This window comes from Canis lupus, chromosome 7 (assembly GCF_011100685.1).
Source record: "Canis lupus familiaris isolate Mischka breed German Shepherd chromosome 7, alternate assembly UU_Cfam_GSD_1.0, whole genome shotgun sequence".
NCBI lineage: Eukaryota > Metazoa > Chordata > Mammalia > Carnivora > Canidae > Canis > Canis lupus.
In genome coordinates this window covers 27,613,535-27,632,404 of record NC_049228.1, presented here as the reverse complement: position 1 = coordinate 27,632,404, position 18,870 = coordinate 27,613,535, and the positions used below count along the sequence as shown (strand labels likewise).

The 18,870-nt window shown below is 38.4% G+C and overlaps 1 protein-coding gene and 1 long non-coding RNA gene across 3 annotated transcripts in view; one reads left to right on the top strand and one right to left on the bottom strand.

The window, feature by feature from the left end:
* LOC119872528 overlaps window positions 1–18,870 on the bottom strand; it is a 101,007-nt gene that overhangs the window by 75,458 nt on the left and 6,679 nt on the right. The gene's annotated exons all lie outside the window — the stretch shown is intronic.
* On the top strand, window positions 750–17,414 carry LOC490346 (putative dimethylaniline monooxygenase [N-oxide-forming] 6). Of its 2 annotated transcripts, none has more exons than XM_038542561.1 (9): window positions 750–854; window positions 1,170–1,417; window positions 6,103–6,291; window positions 7,336–7,498; window positions 8,506–8,648; window positions 10,033–10,232; window positions 13,054–13,409; window positions 15,164–15,236; window positions 16,628–17,414. In XM_038542561.1, exons 2-9 carry the CDS (start codon window positions 1,286–1,288, stop codon window positions 16,968–16,970), a joined length of 1,599 nt encoding a protein of 532 aa, XP_038398489.1. In that variant the 5' UTR covers window positions 750–854; window positions 1,170–1,285; the 3' UTR covers window positions 16,971–17,414. The 2 variants fall into 2 exon arrangements, with proteins under 2 accessions (XP_038398489.1, XP_038398488.1); XM_038542560.1 differs by having other exon boundaries at window positions 803–1,169; window positions 1,267–1,417.

The window sequence follows — 18,870 nt, the reverse complement described above, 5'->3', positions numbered from 1 at the left end:
AGGTGGACTCAGGTTCCTGCCTGAGTGCTGCACTCACTGAATCAAACTTTCACTGCAACATCAATCATCTACCTCCATTAGACTGTCTGCTTCTGGATGGAAAGCACTGGGTCTTTTAATCTTGAATTCCTAAGAGACTACTATAACAAATGTCATGTGGTAAGCACTCAGAGAAATGAAAGGAAGGGTATGAGAAAAGAAGGGGGAGAAGGAGAAGCAGGAAAGGTGGGAAGAAGTAGGAGGGAGCTGGAGACAAGATTCAGTGGTTTCACAATTCTGTCCTTTGAGTTCACTAGCTTTACAAACCCAACATCTCCAAGTGTTAGCTCAGCTCCTGATGTCATGCCCTCCTACATTTCCAGAAAATTGATGGGTTTTTTTCACTATTAGCCTAACAAACAGCCCAGGTGCACAGCCTTTGTTTATATATTCTATACTTCCAAAGCAAAAATAAATAAAAGAACCATTGTTCCTTTAATCTTCCAGAAGTTTCACCTTACAGCTTCGGTGAACAGTATCAATTACTTTTATGTTTTGAAACTAGGACCAGGGACCTCATTCTTGCCCTTCCCCTGTCCCTTTCTTCCTCTGCTTCCCCATCCCCTCCCCTGTTTTGCTATCCCTACCACATTCAGTCCTTCTCTTCCAGGTTTTACCACAGCTCTACATCGTGATAAATACAACGGAAAAGGAATTTTTACTTTAAGACTAATAACTCCTCCCCTTTCCTCAATTTTTACATCAAAAGACATTGTTAAACACCATCTTCTTCTACATTTAAAGAACTGCTGGGTTCTGTGGGGAAAAGAAGGCAGCTCATTAAGACTAAGACCCCTTAGAGCTAAGCATTCAAAGTGAGTAGGAGTGATTTGGAACAGTGAATTTTGCTTAGAAGCCTTGAGTTCTAGTTCCAACTTTACTTGTTAGCTGTGAGATGTCAAAGAAGTAATTTCTAATCTTCTTGGCATGACTATTGCTATATTTGTGATTGAGAGCATTAGATTGGTGAACTTCAAGGTCCTTCCTGCTCCAACACTCACTGACTCTGCTATTTGGGGCATTTGAATAATCAGGAGAAGAAACCAGATTTTGCATCTTAGTATATAGCAAAAGTGGTTCAAAAAATGAGCATAACTTGTTAATGTGCATCTATGTCTTCTTGTGTTAAGGTAAGGATCCTGACACAAAAACCTTGGCTGGTTCTTCCTACTGAAAAATTCCAAGTATTCAGGGACATTTTTCTGAAGAAGCTCTCGCTCTCTCCAGACACTCCATCCTGGGAACCATGGGGAAGAGAGTGGCCATTGTTGGGGCTGGCGTCAGTGGATTGGCTTCCATCCGGTGCTGCCTGGAAGAGGGGCTGGAGCCCACCTGCTTTGAGAGAAGCAATGATGTCGGAGGCCTGTGGAAATTCTCGGTGAGTGGGATATCACTGGGATACCAATAGAAGGGAAATGGGTCCTCTGTAAATCAAACCTGATCAGTTCTATTCAGACTTCAGAGGTAGGTCACAAAAGTTCCAGATCTAGAAAGTAAAATTTTACCTCTCCCATCATGCTAATGTCCATTCACTCAAAACTATTTCATGCTAGCTCATAAAACATTGTTACTTGTGTAACAGAGCCCAGATCTCGAGGCTGTAAAGGATACCAATGTCAGTAATTTATAATAAAAACAAAAACGTACCACTGCCTCCTCCATGTAACTAAAAAGATTCTATCTCTGTTCCCCATTGTGCAGAAAACCTAGGAACATAGAAGGGGGGTGGGGGAAGAAAGAAAAAAGAAAGAAAGAAAGAAAGAAAGAAAGAGAAAGAAAGAAAGAAAGAAAGAAAGAAAGAAAGAAAGAAAGAAAGAAAGAAAGAAAGAAAGAAAGAAAGAAAGAAAGAAAGAAAATTAGACCAAGGTCAGAAGGTGTGAGTTATAGTCCAACCTTTGGTTTTCTGGAAAGTTTAATTTTAGGCAAGTCACTTTTTTCCTTCTGGACCTTGAATACTCATTTGTCAAATGTCAAGGTTGGAGATTAGGTTTCCTCTAATATGCCTTCCAGTTGTAATGGGATATGATGTTATAATTAACTGATGTGTATTGCAAAGACATTGCAAAGTTATGATAAATAATGATCATGTGTGTTGTGTGTGTGGTTATCAAATACTCTGCAAGTTCCAAAACCAGAGAGAAAAAATGACTGTCTTTGCCATTCAGCCTTATTGTTGGATAAATGATATAATTAGGAAATATTATCATAAAAACAGTTTTTAAATTTAGAAAGCCAGGTTGGGGAAACTTCTTTCTGTCTTGACTTTCCCAACCATTGTGATTGGATGTAGATGATACATATTTGACATGAAGACATCATATCCACACCATTTGCCTTGTAACCAAATTCTGTCTTGGTCTCAGTGCTTGCCCAACCCACAACAACACATTGCTCTAATAGAATATATCAGTGCTAACTTAGGAATATTTGTATTCATCTCAAGACTTTTTTTTAAGTGAGAGGTCCTATAATCCTGAATGTATCATATGAGATATAAGATCATTTCCATTAGGAAATAATCAAGAGTTTTGGGGGAGGTTGTTTTTTTTTAAGGTTTCAATTTTCATTATATACATTTGTTCAGGGAGATGTAGCCACCTTAGCCTAAATCATGAATTGGCTCTCTATGACTCATCAGCAACAATTAAATGCTGCTTAAACATCTATTTTGGCAGAGTTTTGTGCCAGGTACTGAGATGAAAAACATGTGACATAATTACTCTATGTAAATAGTTTCCAATCCATTTGGTGAAGTAAACTATAACATAGGTCCACGATCTTTTGATGGAAAATAGGCAAAAATTTGTTTGATGGCAAAATCTTTCCTGAAGTCATATGATCAGGAAACATGAGTTGAATTTGACATTAAGCTAGTTATAATCTTTATTTGTCCCATTTTGTGTTTCACTGCAGAAATTTTCTTGCATTTAATTATAAGGTGCTGTCCCAGATCTCACTGGAAGTTATGGAGAAATATTCAAAAATCTACAAATTCCAAAATATCTCTGGCTCTAAGAATTTCAAATAAGAGGTTATAAAATTGCAACAATGAGATAGCGCTTGGTGATTGTCAACTTAAGGAACAAGTGTCTTGAGATTTAAAAGAGGGAGAGCAGGAGTGGGGTGGGGCGCTACTGAAATATTAGCAGGTCAAGGGAAATTTCCTGCAAGGAGAGCACTTAGCTGAGACTTGAAGGATGTTCTCAGACAAGGAAAGTATAGGACATTACACGACAGAACTCCAGAGAGTGCCATTCCCACTGTAGTCTTGAATGGTATCCCATAGACGGGCAGTCACTAACAATGTGCCAGTACCAGGTGGGAGAGGTTTCTAGGTAAGACTGACCAGCATGAAACGCACAGAGGAGGCAGTGAATATAGTATATCCAGGGATCTGTAAGGTAACCAATGCAGCCAGATCACAAATTTTATTTAAGGAAGCAACAGATGACAGATCAGTAAAATGCAAAGTCAGACTCTGGGTTATCCACAAGACAGGGTATCTCACTCCTATAAGGTCACTGTTAAAGCAGAATTATATACTTCACGGCCCCATGGGTATGTAAACACATAAAAATAGTCTAAATTTCAGTCCCCTCCATACACTGTACCCCTTTCTTCTTTTCCAGGAAAAGTTGCTTGGTATATACAAACCCTTCTCAGAAATGGATTTTTGAAAAATGTGTTACATAAGTTTTTATCTTGCAAGTCCTGTTAGGCAGAAGGTATTCTGAAAGAGAGAAACCTGATAATTCTGAACTTTTCACCGTGTGCTTTTTCTGCAAAATAGAAACCAAATGAGGTTTAAACACCAGCAGGCTGAATGTGAGCATGTTTTAACTTTTATATACTCTAATATTAAGGCCTCATGTCCTCAAAAGACTTTGATGCTGCTGCAATACAAAAGGGGATACAATGGAACCAGAACTATCTGGACTTTTGTTCCACTCACTCATTCATATATTAATTCAACAAATACATTCGGAGTACACTATGTAGAGGGTACAATGTTAGGCATAACTGCAGACAAGAGGTATAGCAGGCAGCCAGCATTTTAAAATCAGATAAAACAAGTCTTGGAATAACTATAAATGAATATGAGATTAGGGCAGTAGAGATGATCAGAGCTTGGTAGAGTTAGGGGTGACTTCCAGTTGGTAAGAAAGAGGCAAGGAAAGGCATGACATAGAGGGCAACTTTTGAGCTGGCCCTTGGAGGTATATTTGGGCAAGTAGAAATGGGATTGAAAAGCAGAGATAGAATCTGAAAGAAGATCAAGGCAGACTGCTGGCATGCATGCACAGCATTCTTGAATTAGCCTCTGACCTCCCCCTCCGGTTGCTTATGTTCTAGTGGGGAAGATGAGACATGGACATGGTTATAACCCAAGACAGGCCATGATAATGTGACCATGGCTGCTTGGATCTCTGGGTCTAGGGCAAGCTCCGTCAGCCAGAGGCTTAACTTCCTCCTTCCCACTCAAACCACACCACATGCTGATATTGAAAATATGAGCTCTCGGGAACAATTGTCCGTCGTTATATAATACATCTGTTTTCCTTTGTTTGTAGAACAGTCCTTTAGGAAAAATTCCAAGGAGCCGTAGGGTACATACTCTTCCTCCTCCTGTTATGATTGGCTGGGGTCAAGAGGCGAAAGAGCAGAGATTCAGTCATAATGGAAGTAATCCAAGGTCTTAGCCTTTCTGTTCCCCAGAGCAATCTTAAATTCTTTTAACCAGACCCCTGCCTGAGTCTCAGCCCTCCCTCCCTTCAGTGAACAACTGAGAAACCTCCTCCCCACTTATTCTCACCCAGCAACAAAAGGTACAACTGTGGGTGAATGGGAAAGACTCAAGCCTGAAAATCTGCCAGCCACGAGCTGTCAGAAATTTTTTTTCTGATCTTAGCAGAAATCTCAAAGTTAGGCTTAAGAAAGTTAAAAAAAAATCTCTGAGCCTGGCTATTTATGAGAAATACAGCAACCATGAGTAGAGGAAGTTTTTTAGTTTCAATCTGATGCCAAACACTGAGGCCTCAGGCAGCCCCTGCCCCGACCCCAGACACAAGCCTTTCATTCCTTTCCAGAGATTGGTATGGGGCTGGAGGGAGAGAGATGCCTTGAATCCAGCAGGAACATGTCCCTCCATCCCTTTCCCACATTTCATGGAAGCTCCTTTGAGTTTGAGGGAAGCAGGGGCTGCCAGTTTTTTTAATGTATTTTCAAGGCAGCACATTGTGTGAACTTTTATCCTGTCCTTACAGCACAGAGGAAATGTTTGTTTTTCACTTAGCCTTCAACTACTTCTCAAAAAGAAGACACTTTTCAATGACACAGTGGCTTCATAATCAAGTGACAAGATTTCATACAAGTTCTGAGGTTTCTGCTTTCCCGTGTGTCTCTGGTGAGGGGTGAGCACCCTAACTGGTGAATAGAGAACTCCTCAAGCACAGAGTTCATTTATAATAGAGCAGTGGCTCTCAAGGCTTGGTTCCTGTACCAGCAGCATCAGCACTGCCTGGAACCATGGGAAATGCAGATTCTCGGGCCCCACCCAAGACACACTGAATCAGAAACTCTGGCTGTGGGACTCAGGAATCTGTGATCTAAAAGGGCCCTCAGCTGAGTCTGATTATGCCAAATAAATATACCCGCCACTTCAAGAGAAGGTTCTGTTGGTAGTGAACTGTTCACTGAATTCCATATAGCCAAGTAGAGTAAAACCTGCCACCTCCTTTAGACCATCTAGTCGTGTTTTTTTAACATGAACATGACATCAGGACCAGTTGCTGTGTTTGGAAAAAGAAAGAAAACTCTATGGACTACCAACACAGAGCTAACCCACAAGGGGAATTCGAGTAAGAGAACTAACGGATAGGGCCCCAGCTCTGTGCCAGGTGCTATGCAAAGGACTTTCTTTCCCACATCTCACAGAGAGCTATGAATTGTTTTCATATCTTCTTTTTTTACACATTAAAAAGGTTTCAGTCAACTTAAAATTGAATATTCACTTAAAGGAACATCATTCTTGGCTTCCTCTTTAAGCTTTATTATTCTTTCTAGGACCGTGCAGAAGAAGGCAGAGCCAGCATTTACCAGTCTGTATTCACCAACTCTTCCAAAGAGATGATGTGCTTTCCAGACTTCCCTTATCCCGATGATTATCCCAACTATATGCACCACAGCAAACTCCAGGAATACATAAGAATATTTGCTCAAAAGAAGAATCTTTTAAGATATATACAGTTTGAGGTAAAGGCCCTGTAACTGGTGCTGTTGATATCAGTATGTTTATCGGTTGAGGAGGAAGCAAGAGTGTAGTATTCTGGTATAGAAATAAGAGCCAAATGTTTGGTTAGCTTGCCAATCAAATGTTGGTTTGAATTATAAAGTATTTGTGAATTATTTTTTCCCCTAAATATGCTCTCCACTAGTTTTTGAGAGCTTTTAGAATACAATAGAAAATACAAGAGAAGCCTATACCATCATAGTGTACATTCCACCCTCATACTGTCATGTTTTCAAAACAATACTAAATTCTCTAGTCCATATTTAGACTTCTTGGGTTCAATGCCAAGAAGTTCTTTAGATGTTCTGCCGTTATGAGGAGAGTAAAAATTTAAATGGATGATTAGTAGTCATTGCTCTCATCTTTCACCTACTTAGTTCCTTAGATTAGGAGACTTAGCAGTTATAACAGAGATACATTGGCTCTGTAAATAACAATAATTTCTATTTGTTTAGAATTCTTAACCTCAATTCATTACTGTTAAATGCAAAGCATATATATATAAAGAAAGATAATAAAATTATGAATTGTGATTATATTTAATAAATTTTCATTTATTTTTTATTTACTACATTTAATTTAATTTAATATATATTTACATAATAATCATACTATGGAAGTGGCTAATATTTCCAAGGGAGAGTATCTGTACATCACAAAGGAAAAATAAGGATTGAACCCTGAGACATTTTCATATTTATGGAAATGATAGAAAATGAAGTCAGAAAGAAGCTATGAATGTCAGTTGAGGGTGACAATAAGCAAATGACATGGCATCTTTCACAAGAATATTCAGTTTATCCCAAATCTACTAACTAGATGTCAAAAAAGTAAATATGCCCCACTGAGTAATTTTCCTTGGGAGATTTGAAGAATCACTGTCTTCCCATATATTTCTCAATGATCAGGTGATCTCATGACAATTATTTCCTCTATGAAAACACTGAGAGAGAATTAAAACCAATAGAATTGTAAATAGAAAGAATTTCTTTCTGGTTTTCTTTAAGACCCTGGTTTCTAGTATAAAGAAATGTCCCAGCTTCTTAGTCACTGGACAATGGGAAGTTGTCTCAGAAAAGGATGGGAAACAGGAATCTGCTATTTTTGATGCTGTAATGATTTGTTCAGGACATCATGTATACCCCAATCTACCAACTGATTCTTTTCCTGGTAAGTTTGGAAAACATATAATAGTCTGGGGCCTTATACACAAATATCAACAGTTGAACTAGGTCTTTCCATAGTTTGTGCATAATAGTTATTCTTAAGATTTCAAAACAAAATATTGGAGTCTGATATATGAAATATAGTAATAACTGACCTTCTGAACCCTTATGCTAAAAGAATGGAAGACCTGCAAGTCAGAGATCAGATGAAGACAGGTAGAGGATAGAGAGGAAGGGTTTTAAATGCCATCTATAGCCACATTTTGCAAATTAACTTTAGAAATTTCTGTGTGTGTATATGTGTGTGTGTCTGTGTGTGTATAGTGGCATACTCCATTACTATACTAAAGCGCTAAATATCAAATAAATACAATAGATAAGCAACCTTCCTTTTTTTTCCTTCCTTCTTTCCTTGCAACCAGAACACATGTTCACTGTAAAATATTAGAGTTCTCATCTCCATGTGTGTTGTTCATAGGCCATGATAATTAAAAGAGTAAGAAGATTCAGGAAGAATAGATGATTGAAAGCATAAAGGTTAAGAGTCAGTATATTTATTCTGAATGTAGCCTTAGAACACTTGGATTCAACCTCTTATTCCACTCGTTCCTTATCATGTAACCTTAGACAAGTCACTTAATTTCTTTGTCTCAATTTCCTTGTCTTTTAAAATAGAGATACTAGTATCTGCCGTTCAGAGATGTTACCAAGATTAAATGGTTAAACATGTAAATTCTTTAGCAGAGGTCCTAGCCCACATTAAGTACTCAATAAATATTAGCTATTATTACTATCAAAATATAAGTTCCCATACTATAGATTTTCTAAGGCATTGTAAGTTCTTATTTGGGTGTTTAGAGTCAAAAAAACACTAAAAGGATAAGTGCATTTCCACTAGGAAACTTTTTTTAAAAAATTAAGACTGATAATAGGAATTTTTAAGAAATGAAAACAGTGAATCTTCATCATTTCTTCTGAAAATCAACTCAAACCACTCCTCATGTTCCATAGGCCTACACCAGTTTCAAGGTCAGTACCTTCATAGCAGGGACTATAAAGACCCAGAAGCCTTCAGGGGGAAGAGGGTCCTTGTGATCGGCCTGGGAAATTCAGGATCTGACATCGCTGTTGAGCTCAGTCGTCTGGCTACACAGGTATACCTTATGAAACAAACCTAGGATAGAGCTGTGTTATTAAATCAACAGCTTAGGCACTGAGGCTCATGTTTGCCATGTCATACTACAAGGGTTCCACCTGTTGCATATGCCCTTTGAATCAAGAAGGATTTGAGACATTCTGCATGTGAAGGTAATGTGGTTCAGGCTAGTAAGGAAGTATGTTCTGCTAGAATCAGAGATAAGTGTACATGTGTATATATGTATATATGAGTGCCTTTTTTATTTTAATTTTATTTTCTGATCACCTCTAAACAAACTGTTGTTAGTCAGGATCCACCTTTATTTAACACTATTTCTTATCACCTACCCTGTAAAAGGTATAGTGCTTATCATTCTGAAGGTCTGAAGACATGTAAGATTTGGTTCTTGCTATCATTTATCTATTCAATAGCCAGTGCTTAATAACCACTGGGCACATGTTATATGCCAGAACGATGTCAGACTAAAAATAAACACAGAAATAACTCAGACTACTTCTAGACTTCCAGGAGCAGTCAGTGGGTGGAGGTGAGATGACAAGTACACACCTTCATGAAAGGAAGTAATAAAACTTCAATGATATTAGGTGTAGCAGTGGCAGCACCATGAAAAAAGAACCTAACTTAGCCTGAATAAAGTCAAGGAAGACTGCCCAAAGGACTCCAAGCTTAATCATCCATGACCAATAATCCTTGAAAAACTCAACTTACTCCCAAGGAAATATGTGCTCAATAAACAAATTCTTAAATGGATGTAAATAAAACCTAATGAATTTTTTGAAGTCAAACTCCCCTAGGTTATCACAAAAGTGGCAATAAAAAATAGATAAGTACCTGGGCTTCTCTCAAGGACTGAGACAGCTGCCATGGTTTGGATGCCTAGCAGAGGTCATGGAGTGGTGGTATAAGAAGGACTGGAAGAGGAAACTTCAGGCAGAGAACAGAATTAACTCTTTGGCATCTTCTCAATCTAATTTCCAGGAGAAATTTAGCTAAATATCCCCACTTAACCCAGCAACTACCACCACCCACCACCACTGAGGCTCTGGACTGGCTGGTCCCTACCAGTCCTACCATCTATGTCTATGACTCTGTGAAGACTGAACCTACCACAATTGAATACACAGCCTTCTTGTTCCAAGATGTCAGGTTCTCATTATTTCAACAGCTATGCACTAGCCCTCTGGGGTAGAGAAACAGAGTAGTTCTGCCTCTACCTAGTTCCAATCATGGACTTTCCATCTTGAACCAACTCATCAAAAATGCTTCTTCCTGGATATTGAGGGAAATGTATGGAGATGTCCAGAGAAAATGTCCATTTTTGTTATATCTGCTTCTTTCTTACAGAGTGATATTGAAATCCATGTTGCCTTCCCCACCAGGTCATTATCAGCAGCAGAAGTGGTTCCTGGGTCATGAGCCGGGTTTGGAATGATGGTTATCCTTGGGACATGGTATATGTGACCCGCTTTGCATCCTTTCTCCAAAATATACTTCCTTCATTTGTCTCTGACTGGTTATATGTCAAGAAGATGAACACATGGTTTAAGCATGAGAACTACGGCCTGATGCCTTTAAATGGGTACGACAAGTAACTCCTATTATCCAGAAAAGTGGGACACTAGTTTAAGTTGAAATTTTTCTCTCTAGGTCTAACTTTAGTCATCTCACTGAGGTTATTGAGAATAAACAGAGGACTGCATAGATGATACAGTATAGAATCAGAATCTACTTTTTAAAAAATGACACAGTATACCTGGAGATCATGTATGTGTGAAAATCTTACTGAAATGACTCTAGTGGGCAAAGGTGTATGAGAAAATGCAAAGTGGTAAAGAAGCAAGCAGCTAGATCCCCCTGCTATGCAAGACTCATTTATGGTAGCTATAAGCTATAGCATAGAATTTTGAGAGCTGAGCCAATTCATGTATTGTCTTTTTGAGGAATATCTCATCCTTGCTAAGGGTGAATGGGGATAGCAATAATAATATCTATTCTTTAAGACTACTGTGATATCCAGTAATATAAAAAATATATAAGGCATTTTGTAAACTATAAAGCTTTACAAATATTGGTTCTTATATTAAGATAATTATTATATTATTAATAAGATATAAAATTTGAGATTACTCAAATTTTTTAATAGGCTTCTTTTTTTAAAGATTTTATTTATTTATGCATGAGAGACACAGAGACAGAGAAAGAGAGAGAGAGGCAGAGACATAGGCAGAGGAAGAAGCAGGCTCCATGCAGGGAGCCCAATCTGGGACTCAAACCTGGGACTTCAGGGTCACTCCCTGAGCCGAAGGCAGATGTTTAATGCTGAGCCACCCAGGCGTCCCTCTAATAGGCTTCTAAGGAGCAATTAACAAAATAGTATTAATTAACATGCCTCAGAAAGAAAATCTCAAAATGAAAGTGCACACCTCCTCAATCATAGAGTCTGGGGACACATGGAATGTATAAAACAATGAAGATTCACAAAACTGATGTAGCCTGGGGCAGCCAGGTGGTTCAGCGGTTTGGCGTCTCCTTCAGCCCAGGGCGTAATCCTGGAGACCCCGGGATCGAGTCCCATGTCAGGCTCCATGCATGGAGCCTGCTTCTCTGTCAGCCTGTGTCTCTGCCTCTCTCTCTCTCTCTCTCTCTCTCTCTCAAGAATAAATAAAATCTCAAAAAAAAAAACTGATGGAGCCTGTAAAATTAAAATTTGTTAATATACTTCTCTATAGAGACAGAACTCAATACCTACTAAGTAGCAATACCTACTAAGTAGAAAGGCATTCTAGGGGTGCCTGGGTGGTTTATCCAGTTAAGCATCTGACTCTTGATTTCAGTTTAGGTCATGGTCTTAGGGTGGTGAGATCAAGCCCTATCTCAGGCTCCATGCTAGGCATGGATTCTCTCTCTCTCTCTCTCTCTCTCTCTCTCCTTCTGTACGCCATGCTACTCAAGTGCTCTCTCGCTCTCTCTTAAAAAAGGGGGGGGGGAAAGAAAGGCATTCTAGGGAGAAGAATCAGTATATTAATAGAAAAATATTGAAGTGGGTAAGACAAGGAAGGATTCACTAAGAAATTTCATCTTGGCCCATGCTAACAAAAATGTTTCATTGTAGGAGCAGCATGTGACTCTTGATCTCAGTGTTGTGAGTTCAAGCCCCATGTTGGTTAGAGGTTACTTAAAAATAAAATCTTAAAAAAAATGTTTCATTGTGTTTAGAGAATCATGTAAGGAAAAGTAAGAAGAAGCTGTAAATTAGAATAGCAAATCCCAGATTTAGGAGCCAGACCCTCATTCCACAGCATTTATCTTACCTAGTTGGGCAGACTACTACATCCCTAAAGAAAAAAAAAATGTTGATTTCATGCATTTAAAATTATGTTTAATGTAACAGAAGCTCTAAAGCCTGAGCTGTTTAAGACTTTTTGCCTCATAAGAGTAACTGCAAATCATATTCTGGTTTTACCCTTTAGACAATTGAATAGATTTGGAAATCCATTCATTCCAAGAATGAAGCTCCCTCTTAGAAAAGGTTCCAACTACCCAAGATATTGATGACACCTTCTTACTCCTCCCTTTAGTGGGGGTCAGGGAGAGAAAAATAAGTTTTACTGTGACTTACTTTTTGTCACCTTAGAAAATGAAAGATGTTGCAGAATTATAGACATAGAGAATGATGTGGAAGATATAGACAGATTCTAAGAATCATAAACTTCCTGAGTATTTGAGATGCATGGAGCACATTCCAAAATCCCTGAAAGGAAACAAGTCAAAATGAAGAATGTCATCACAAAACACATCATTCCTAGAATTTGGCAACCAAAAAAGGGAAACCAAATATGGTAATAAAACAACTCCCCAAATTAGATTTTTCTCGTAGAAGACCTCGTTTATAATAATAGTTCACTTTTAATGATGATGCTTGCATGTGGCAAGCACTGTTTTAAGTGCTTTACAGGTAATGTTCATTTAATTCCCACAACAACCATGTGAGGTAGAGTCTATTGCTATTCCCATTTTACACACAAAGAGCCAAATACAGAGAAGCATCCACTAGTGAGAGACAGAGGTAGATTATCAACTTGGGACATCTGGTTCCAGATTCTGCTCTCTGAACTACTGATTATGTCTAGGAATTAGTTTTATTTTCATCTATTTGGTGAATCTCCAAATAGTGTAAGTACCCCTAAGGGAATCTTCAAGCTTCAAAGGCCAAACATAAATTCCAAAGGATGGTGGCAAGCAATATGAAAAAAAAAAAAAAACTGCCACAAAAGAAGAGCTCAGTCGTCCTCATGCTAATGTTTAACTCCTCAAATTTGATTCCAGTGTTATGAACAATTGCAGATATTTCTTGAAATTGAGGTATGTTACAAGAGCCTTTGTCTCTTGTTTCTGAACAGTCCCCTGAGGAAAGAGCCTGTGTTCAATGATGAGCTCCCATCCCGCATCCTGTGTGGCACTGTGTCCATCAAGCCCAGTGTGAAGGAGTTTACAGAGACCTCAGCTGTATTTGAGGATGGTACCATGTTTGAGGCCATCGACTCCATCATCTTTGCAACGGGCTATGATTACGCCTACCCCTTCCTTGATGACTCCATCATCAAAAGCAGAAACAGTGAAGTCACCTTGTTTAAAGGCATCTTCCCCCCACTAATAGAGAAGCCAACCTTGGCTGTGATTGGCCTTGTCCAATCCCTTGGGGCTGCCATCCCCACAGCTGACCTGCAGGCTCGTTGGGCTGCTAAAGTGTTTGCAAGTAGGTGGGCCATTCTGTCTTTCATCTATTTAGTCAATGAACATTTATTGAGCACCTACTGTATGCCAAGTACTGTGTGAGGTGCTAGGAATATAAAGGGAACAAGACACACTCCTTGACTTTACACAGTTTAAAATAGAGCCAGAGGAATTGTTAAAAATAGAAGAAGTCTTAGGGTGTTCTGTAAAGGAATATAAGACAGAGGCAAGGGGTGGCAAGAAATAAAGAAAGGGACTACAGCATGGAGGGCCTTAAGAGCTGTGTGAAAGAGCTTAGACTTCTCATAGGGAAATTGGACGGACTTTGCAAGGCTTTAAACAAAGAAAAAGACAGAAGTAGGCAAAGGCACTGTCAAGTACATTGTGAAGGTTAGAAGGGCGGTGGTGGATGTTGCGGGCAATGCTAGAGACATTACTGGTGTCAAACTGTAGAATAGCAATGTCAGGCTGCTTCTACTCTATTCAAAATCTTCTCCTCCTCCCTCCACTCCAGACCCCATGGTCTCCAGGGACTGCAAATGTGCTTTTGTGAGGAAATCAAGACTATGAGGATTACATGAAGAAAGGCAGTGTCTCAAATATATTGATTTAATTTACATCAATCATATTGATCATCATTATTACTTACAGCGCCTTTATATTCAAGGGTTCAAAAACCTTGGCTAACATAGGTATACTTCATCTAACATACTGCCCATAAAAACTTAGACTGTAGGTAATGAAGAAAATGCTATAATCATAGACTATATGTTTTCTAAAAATGTCTTGGATAAATAAGGTATTTCAAATGTACCGCAAAAGATCATTATTTAAATAAACCCTGCTGTGAAAACTTTTATAAGGGTGCTTTCTGTAAAATACTTCTATTGTGTTTTTCCCTTAAAGGCACAACAGTGCCAAGCACCTGAGGTTTTACAAAAAAATTGCTACAGTTCATAAACCCAAGAAATTGACACGGAACAAAAGGTATCATTTAGTCACTCAGCAAATACTTACTGAGCACTACTACGTACCACACTCCATCTTGACTCTTGGGACACAACATCAAACAAAGTAAACAAAAATTCTAGCAAACAACTGACCACAGGGTACTACAAGGGCAGGTTAAGATGCTACCAATAACTAGGAAGTGTTTGGCACTGTGAATGTCATAATAGCTTTCTGCCACTGCTCCAAAGGCAAAAGGGCTACAATTAGCAATCAGGTGCCCCCTCCACTGATAAGGTATTGTAAAACACTAAAAATTTTCTGATTCCCTTTGATATCCCCTCTAGCTGCTGGCTGATGCTGGAAAACCCATGTTCTCTTCCATTGTTACTTTTTAATTTCCATGTACCTTAGAATGAACTATTTTACCATATTAATTCTTGAAAGAATTCTTAATAAGGGGATGCAAATAAGAAATATGAATAAACTGTTAAGCTACTATACTTATGAGGTGTATCTAAGGCACGTTGAGGATTAGGCTCCCCATGATGTCACAGAAATATGAGATTGGGGGATCTGAAGCTACAAACTTCTCTGCTGTCACTATCTCATTGCAAGCCAGCTTTGCCATTCATAGAGGAGGGTTCATTGACTTCTCAAGTCCTTATTTCTGTAAATGGTTATACTAAAGATATAAAAGGCAGCTCTTCTTGACCAAAAAAAATCTTTCAGGGACATGGTTCATAAATACTAAGAAAAATTCATCATTTATCATTATATTTCTGACTTTAATTTTTTTAATATTTCTTGCCTTCATTCCTTTTCTAGACTCATGTACCTTGCCAACTACAAGTGAAATGATGGATGATATTGATGAGAAAATGGGAAAGAAACTCAAATGGTAAGAGATTGTACTTACTAATGAAACAAAACCTAAGTTTTCCCTTATATGTAGGAAAACATTTATATATATTAAAATATTTTTAGTAGTCAAAGTTCATATTTTTGGAACACTTGCTATGATCAAGCAGTATATTGAAAATAACAGTCATAACACATCACTTGTAGTATAGAGCACATTACACTCTAGGGTACAGTTTCTCAAATGGGAGTGATTTTGTCCCCTAGAGGACATTTAGCAAAGCCCAGAGATATTTTTGATTGTCCCAAGTGTAGAGGGGATACTATTGACATCTAATATGTAGAAACTAAAGATATTGCTAAACATACTACAATCCAGAGGACAGGCCTAAACAAAGAATTATCCAGCTCAAATGTCTCTAAGAAGTCCTTTCCATCAGCCACATGTCTGCCAGCAAATCAACTAGCCAGGAATTGAGCAGTAGCAACACTGTTACAAGAAAACCAAATGAAGAACTAAACTGATTTCACTTTCCCTAGTATTTTCTCCTAAAAGCATGTTCATTTCTGACTCATTCAAACATGTGTCCTCAAGTACACCATAGATAAGATTTGTAGAAAGTCATTTAAGTGGCTAGACACCAGATATGTAAGTGTAACTTTTTATCTTAATTACTTTTATATAAGTAAATCCTTTTCAAGTTATATATTAAAATCTATTGAAAGAATAACTAGATAATGAATCCCACTCAGATGAATAGGTGGCTGTATAGGAAGTTTCTTCCTCTTAACACATCATTCATTGAGTGCTGCCAGGTAGTTGCTGGTGAAGGGTCTAGAGAAGAGAAGACTTGGAACCTTCAGATTCAACAAAACCTCCCCTGAGTTTCATCCAGTTCACAGGACAACTCTGTGAAGTGGGTACTCCAATGTTCCAGCAATTCACACAGCTCACTCTACTTACTGCTCTTTATATTACAGGCCAGTAAGAATAAGAAGAAAGAGAAGCCCCAAAGTCTACCTCATTTCTTAAATGGTAGCCTGCTCTTCAGGGTTCCTAAAATTAAATGAGACTATGCTCCAAAATCTAACACTGGGGCAGATCCTAAGCAATGTCATATAAAGAATAACCATATGTTAAATAGTTAATTTCAGTTAATCAGTCACCTTGACACACTGGGGGCAGTACACTCCAGGTGAGAGACAAAAGGCCAAAATAACATCAAACTTGGAGATTAAGAAGGAGAAAAAAAAAAAACCAACTCATCTATAGCCAAAGAACAAACGATAAAGTCAATGTTGTGGAAAAGAGAAGTGGGACAGTCTTGGAGTTGCTGACTAACATATGACTTTTCTGAGGTAGAAAGTAACCAATCAGTGCTTGGTTTACAACTGTGATACTCACTCCAATGTGTTCTTTTTTTCCCTCAGGTTTGGCCAGAGCCAGACTTTGCAGACAGATTATATCACATACATGGATGAGCTGAGCTCCTTCATAGGAGCCAAGCCTAACATACCATGGCTCTTCCTGACTGATCCCCAGCTGGCCCTGGAGGTGTTCTTCGGTCCTTGCAGCCCTTACCAGTTTCGACTGATGGGACCAGGGAAGTGGGATGGGGCCAGAAATGCCATCCTGACCCAATGGGACAGGACAGTAAAGCCAACCAGGACGAGAGCTGTCAGTGAAGCTCAGAGACCCCAACACTTTTATACTTTGCTCAAAATGCTTTCATTCCCAGTGCTTTTGCTTGTTATTTGGCTTACATTATATTAATGAGAATGTCCTTCAGGTCTCAAAGTTTAGCCTAGAGATTTAATCATATGCTGAATTGTCAAGTTTGGAGGTACTTGAGATAAGGAAGAAGGCAGGTGAAGGGGAGCGAGTATAGATTTTCAGAATGAGCAAAATTGAATAAATTTCTTAAGGATATTTTATCATGGGGAGAAATGATGTCACAACAATGTTGAATCTTCCTACTCATGACGTGGTTTATCTCTTCTTTTATTTAGATCTCAGCAATGTTTTATAGCTTTTTTGTGTGTATAGTTCTTATCCATCTTATGTCAGATTTATCCTATTTCATATTTTTGGATGTTATTATAAATGGTATATAACATTATTAAATTTCCTATTGTTTACTGCTTATACAAGGAAGTTCAATTATTTATCCTAGTAACTTTTTTGTAGATTCCACAATACTTTCTACATAAATAATCATGTGGTCTAAAAATAAAGATAGCTTTACTTCTCCAATTTCTATCTGGATTTCTTTTATCTCTTTTTCTTACCTTATTGCATTTAAATTCCAGTATAATGTTGGATAGAAGTGGTGACATCAGACCCCAAATAGCCAAGGGAATATTGAAAAGGAAAATTAATGCCGGGGGTATCACAATGGCAGATTTCAAGTTGTACTACAAAGCTGTGATCATCAAGACAGTGTGGTACTGGCACAAAAACAGACACATAGATCAATGAAACAGAATAGAGAATCCAGAAATGGGCCCTCAACTCTATGGTCAACTAATATTAGACGAAGCAGGAAAGACTATCCACTGGAAAAAGGACAGTCTCTTCAATAAGTGGTGCTGGGAAAACTGGACAGCCACGTGCAGAAGAATGAAACTAGACCATTCTCTTATACTATACACAAAGATAAACTCAAAATGGATGAAAGATCTAAATGTTATACTATACACAAAGATAAACTCAAAATGGATGAAAGATCTAAATGTGAGACAAGAATACATCAAAATCCTAGAGGAGAACACAGGCAACACCCTTTTTGAACTTGGCCACAGCAACTTCTTGCAAGATACATCTTTGAAGGCAAGGGAAACAAAAGCAAAAATGAAGTATTGGAACTTAAACAAGATAAAAAGCCTCTGCACAGCAAAAGAAACAGTCAACAAAACTAAAAGACAACCTACAGAATGGGAGAAGATATTTGCAAATGACCTATCAGATTAAGGGCTAGTATCCAAGATGTATAAAGAACTTCTTAAACTCAACACTCAAGAAACAAACAATCAAATCATGAAATGGGCAAAAGACATGAGCAGATATTTCACCAAAGAAAATACACACATGGCCAACAAACACATGAGAAAATGCTCCGCATTACTTGCCACCAGGGAAATACAAATCAAAACCACAATGAGATACCACCTCACCCCAGTGAGAATGGGGAAAATTAACAAGACTGGAAACAACAAATGTTGGAGAGGATGTGGAGAAAGGGGAACCCTCTTGCACTGTTGGTGGGAATGTGAACTGGTGCAGCCACTCTGAAAAACTGTGTGGAGGTTCCTCAAAGAATTAAAAATAGAGCTACCCTACGACCCAGCAATTGCACTGCTGGGGATTTACGCCAAAGATACAAATGCAGTGAAATGCTGGAACACCTGCATCCCGATGTTTCTAGCAGCAATGTCCACAATAGCCAAACTGTGGAAGGAGCCCCAATGTCCATCAAAAGATGCATGGATAAAGAAGATGTAGTATATATATACAACGGAATATAAATGCACCATTAGAGAGGATGAATACCCTCCATTTGCTTCAACATGGATGGAACTGGAGGGTATTATGCTGAGTAAGAAGTAAGTCAATCAGAGAAGAACAATCATTATATGGTTTCACTCATACAGGGAATATAAGAAATAGTGAAAGG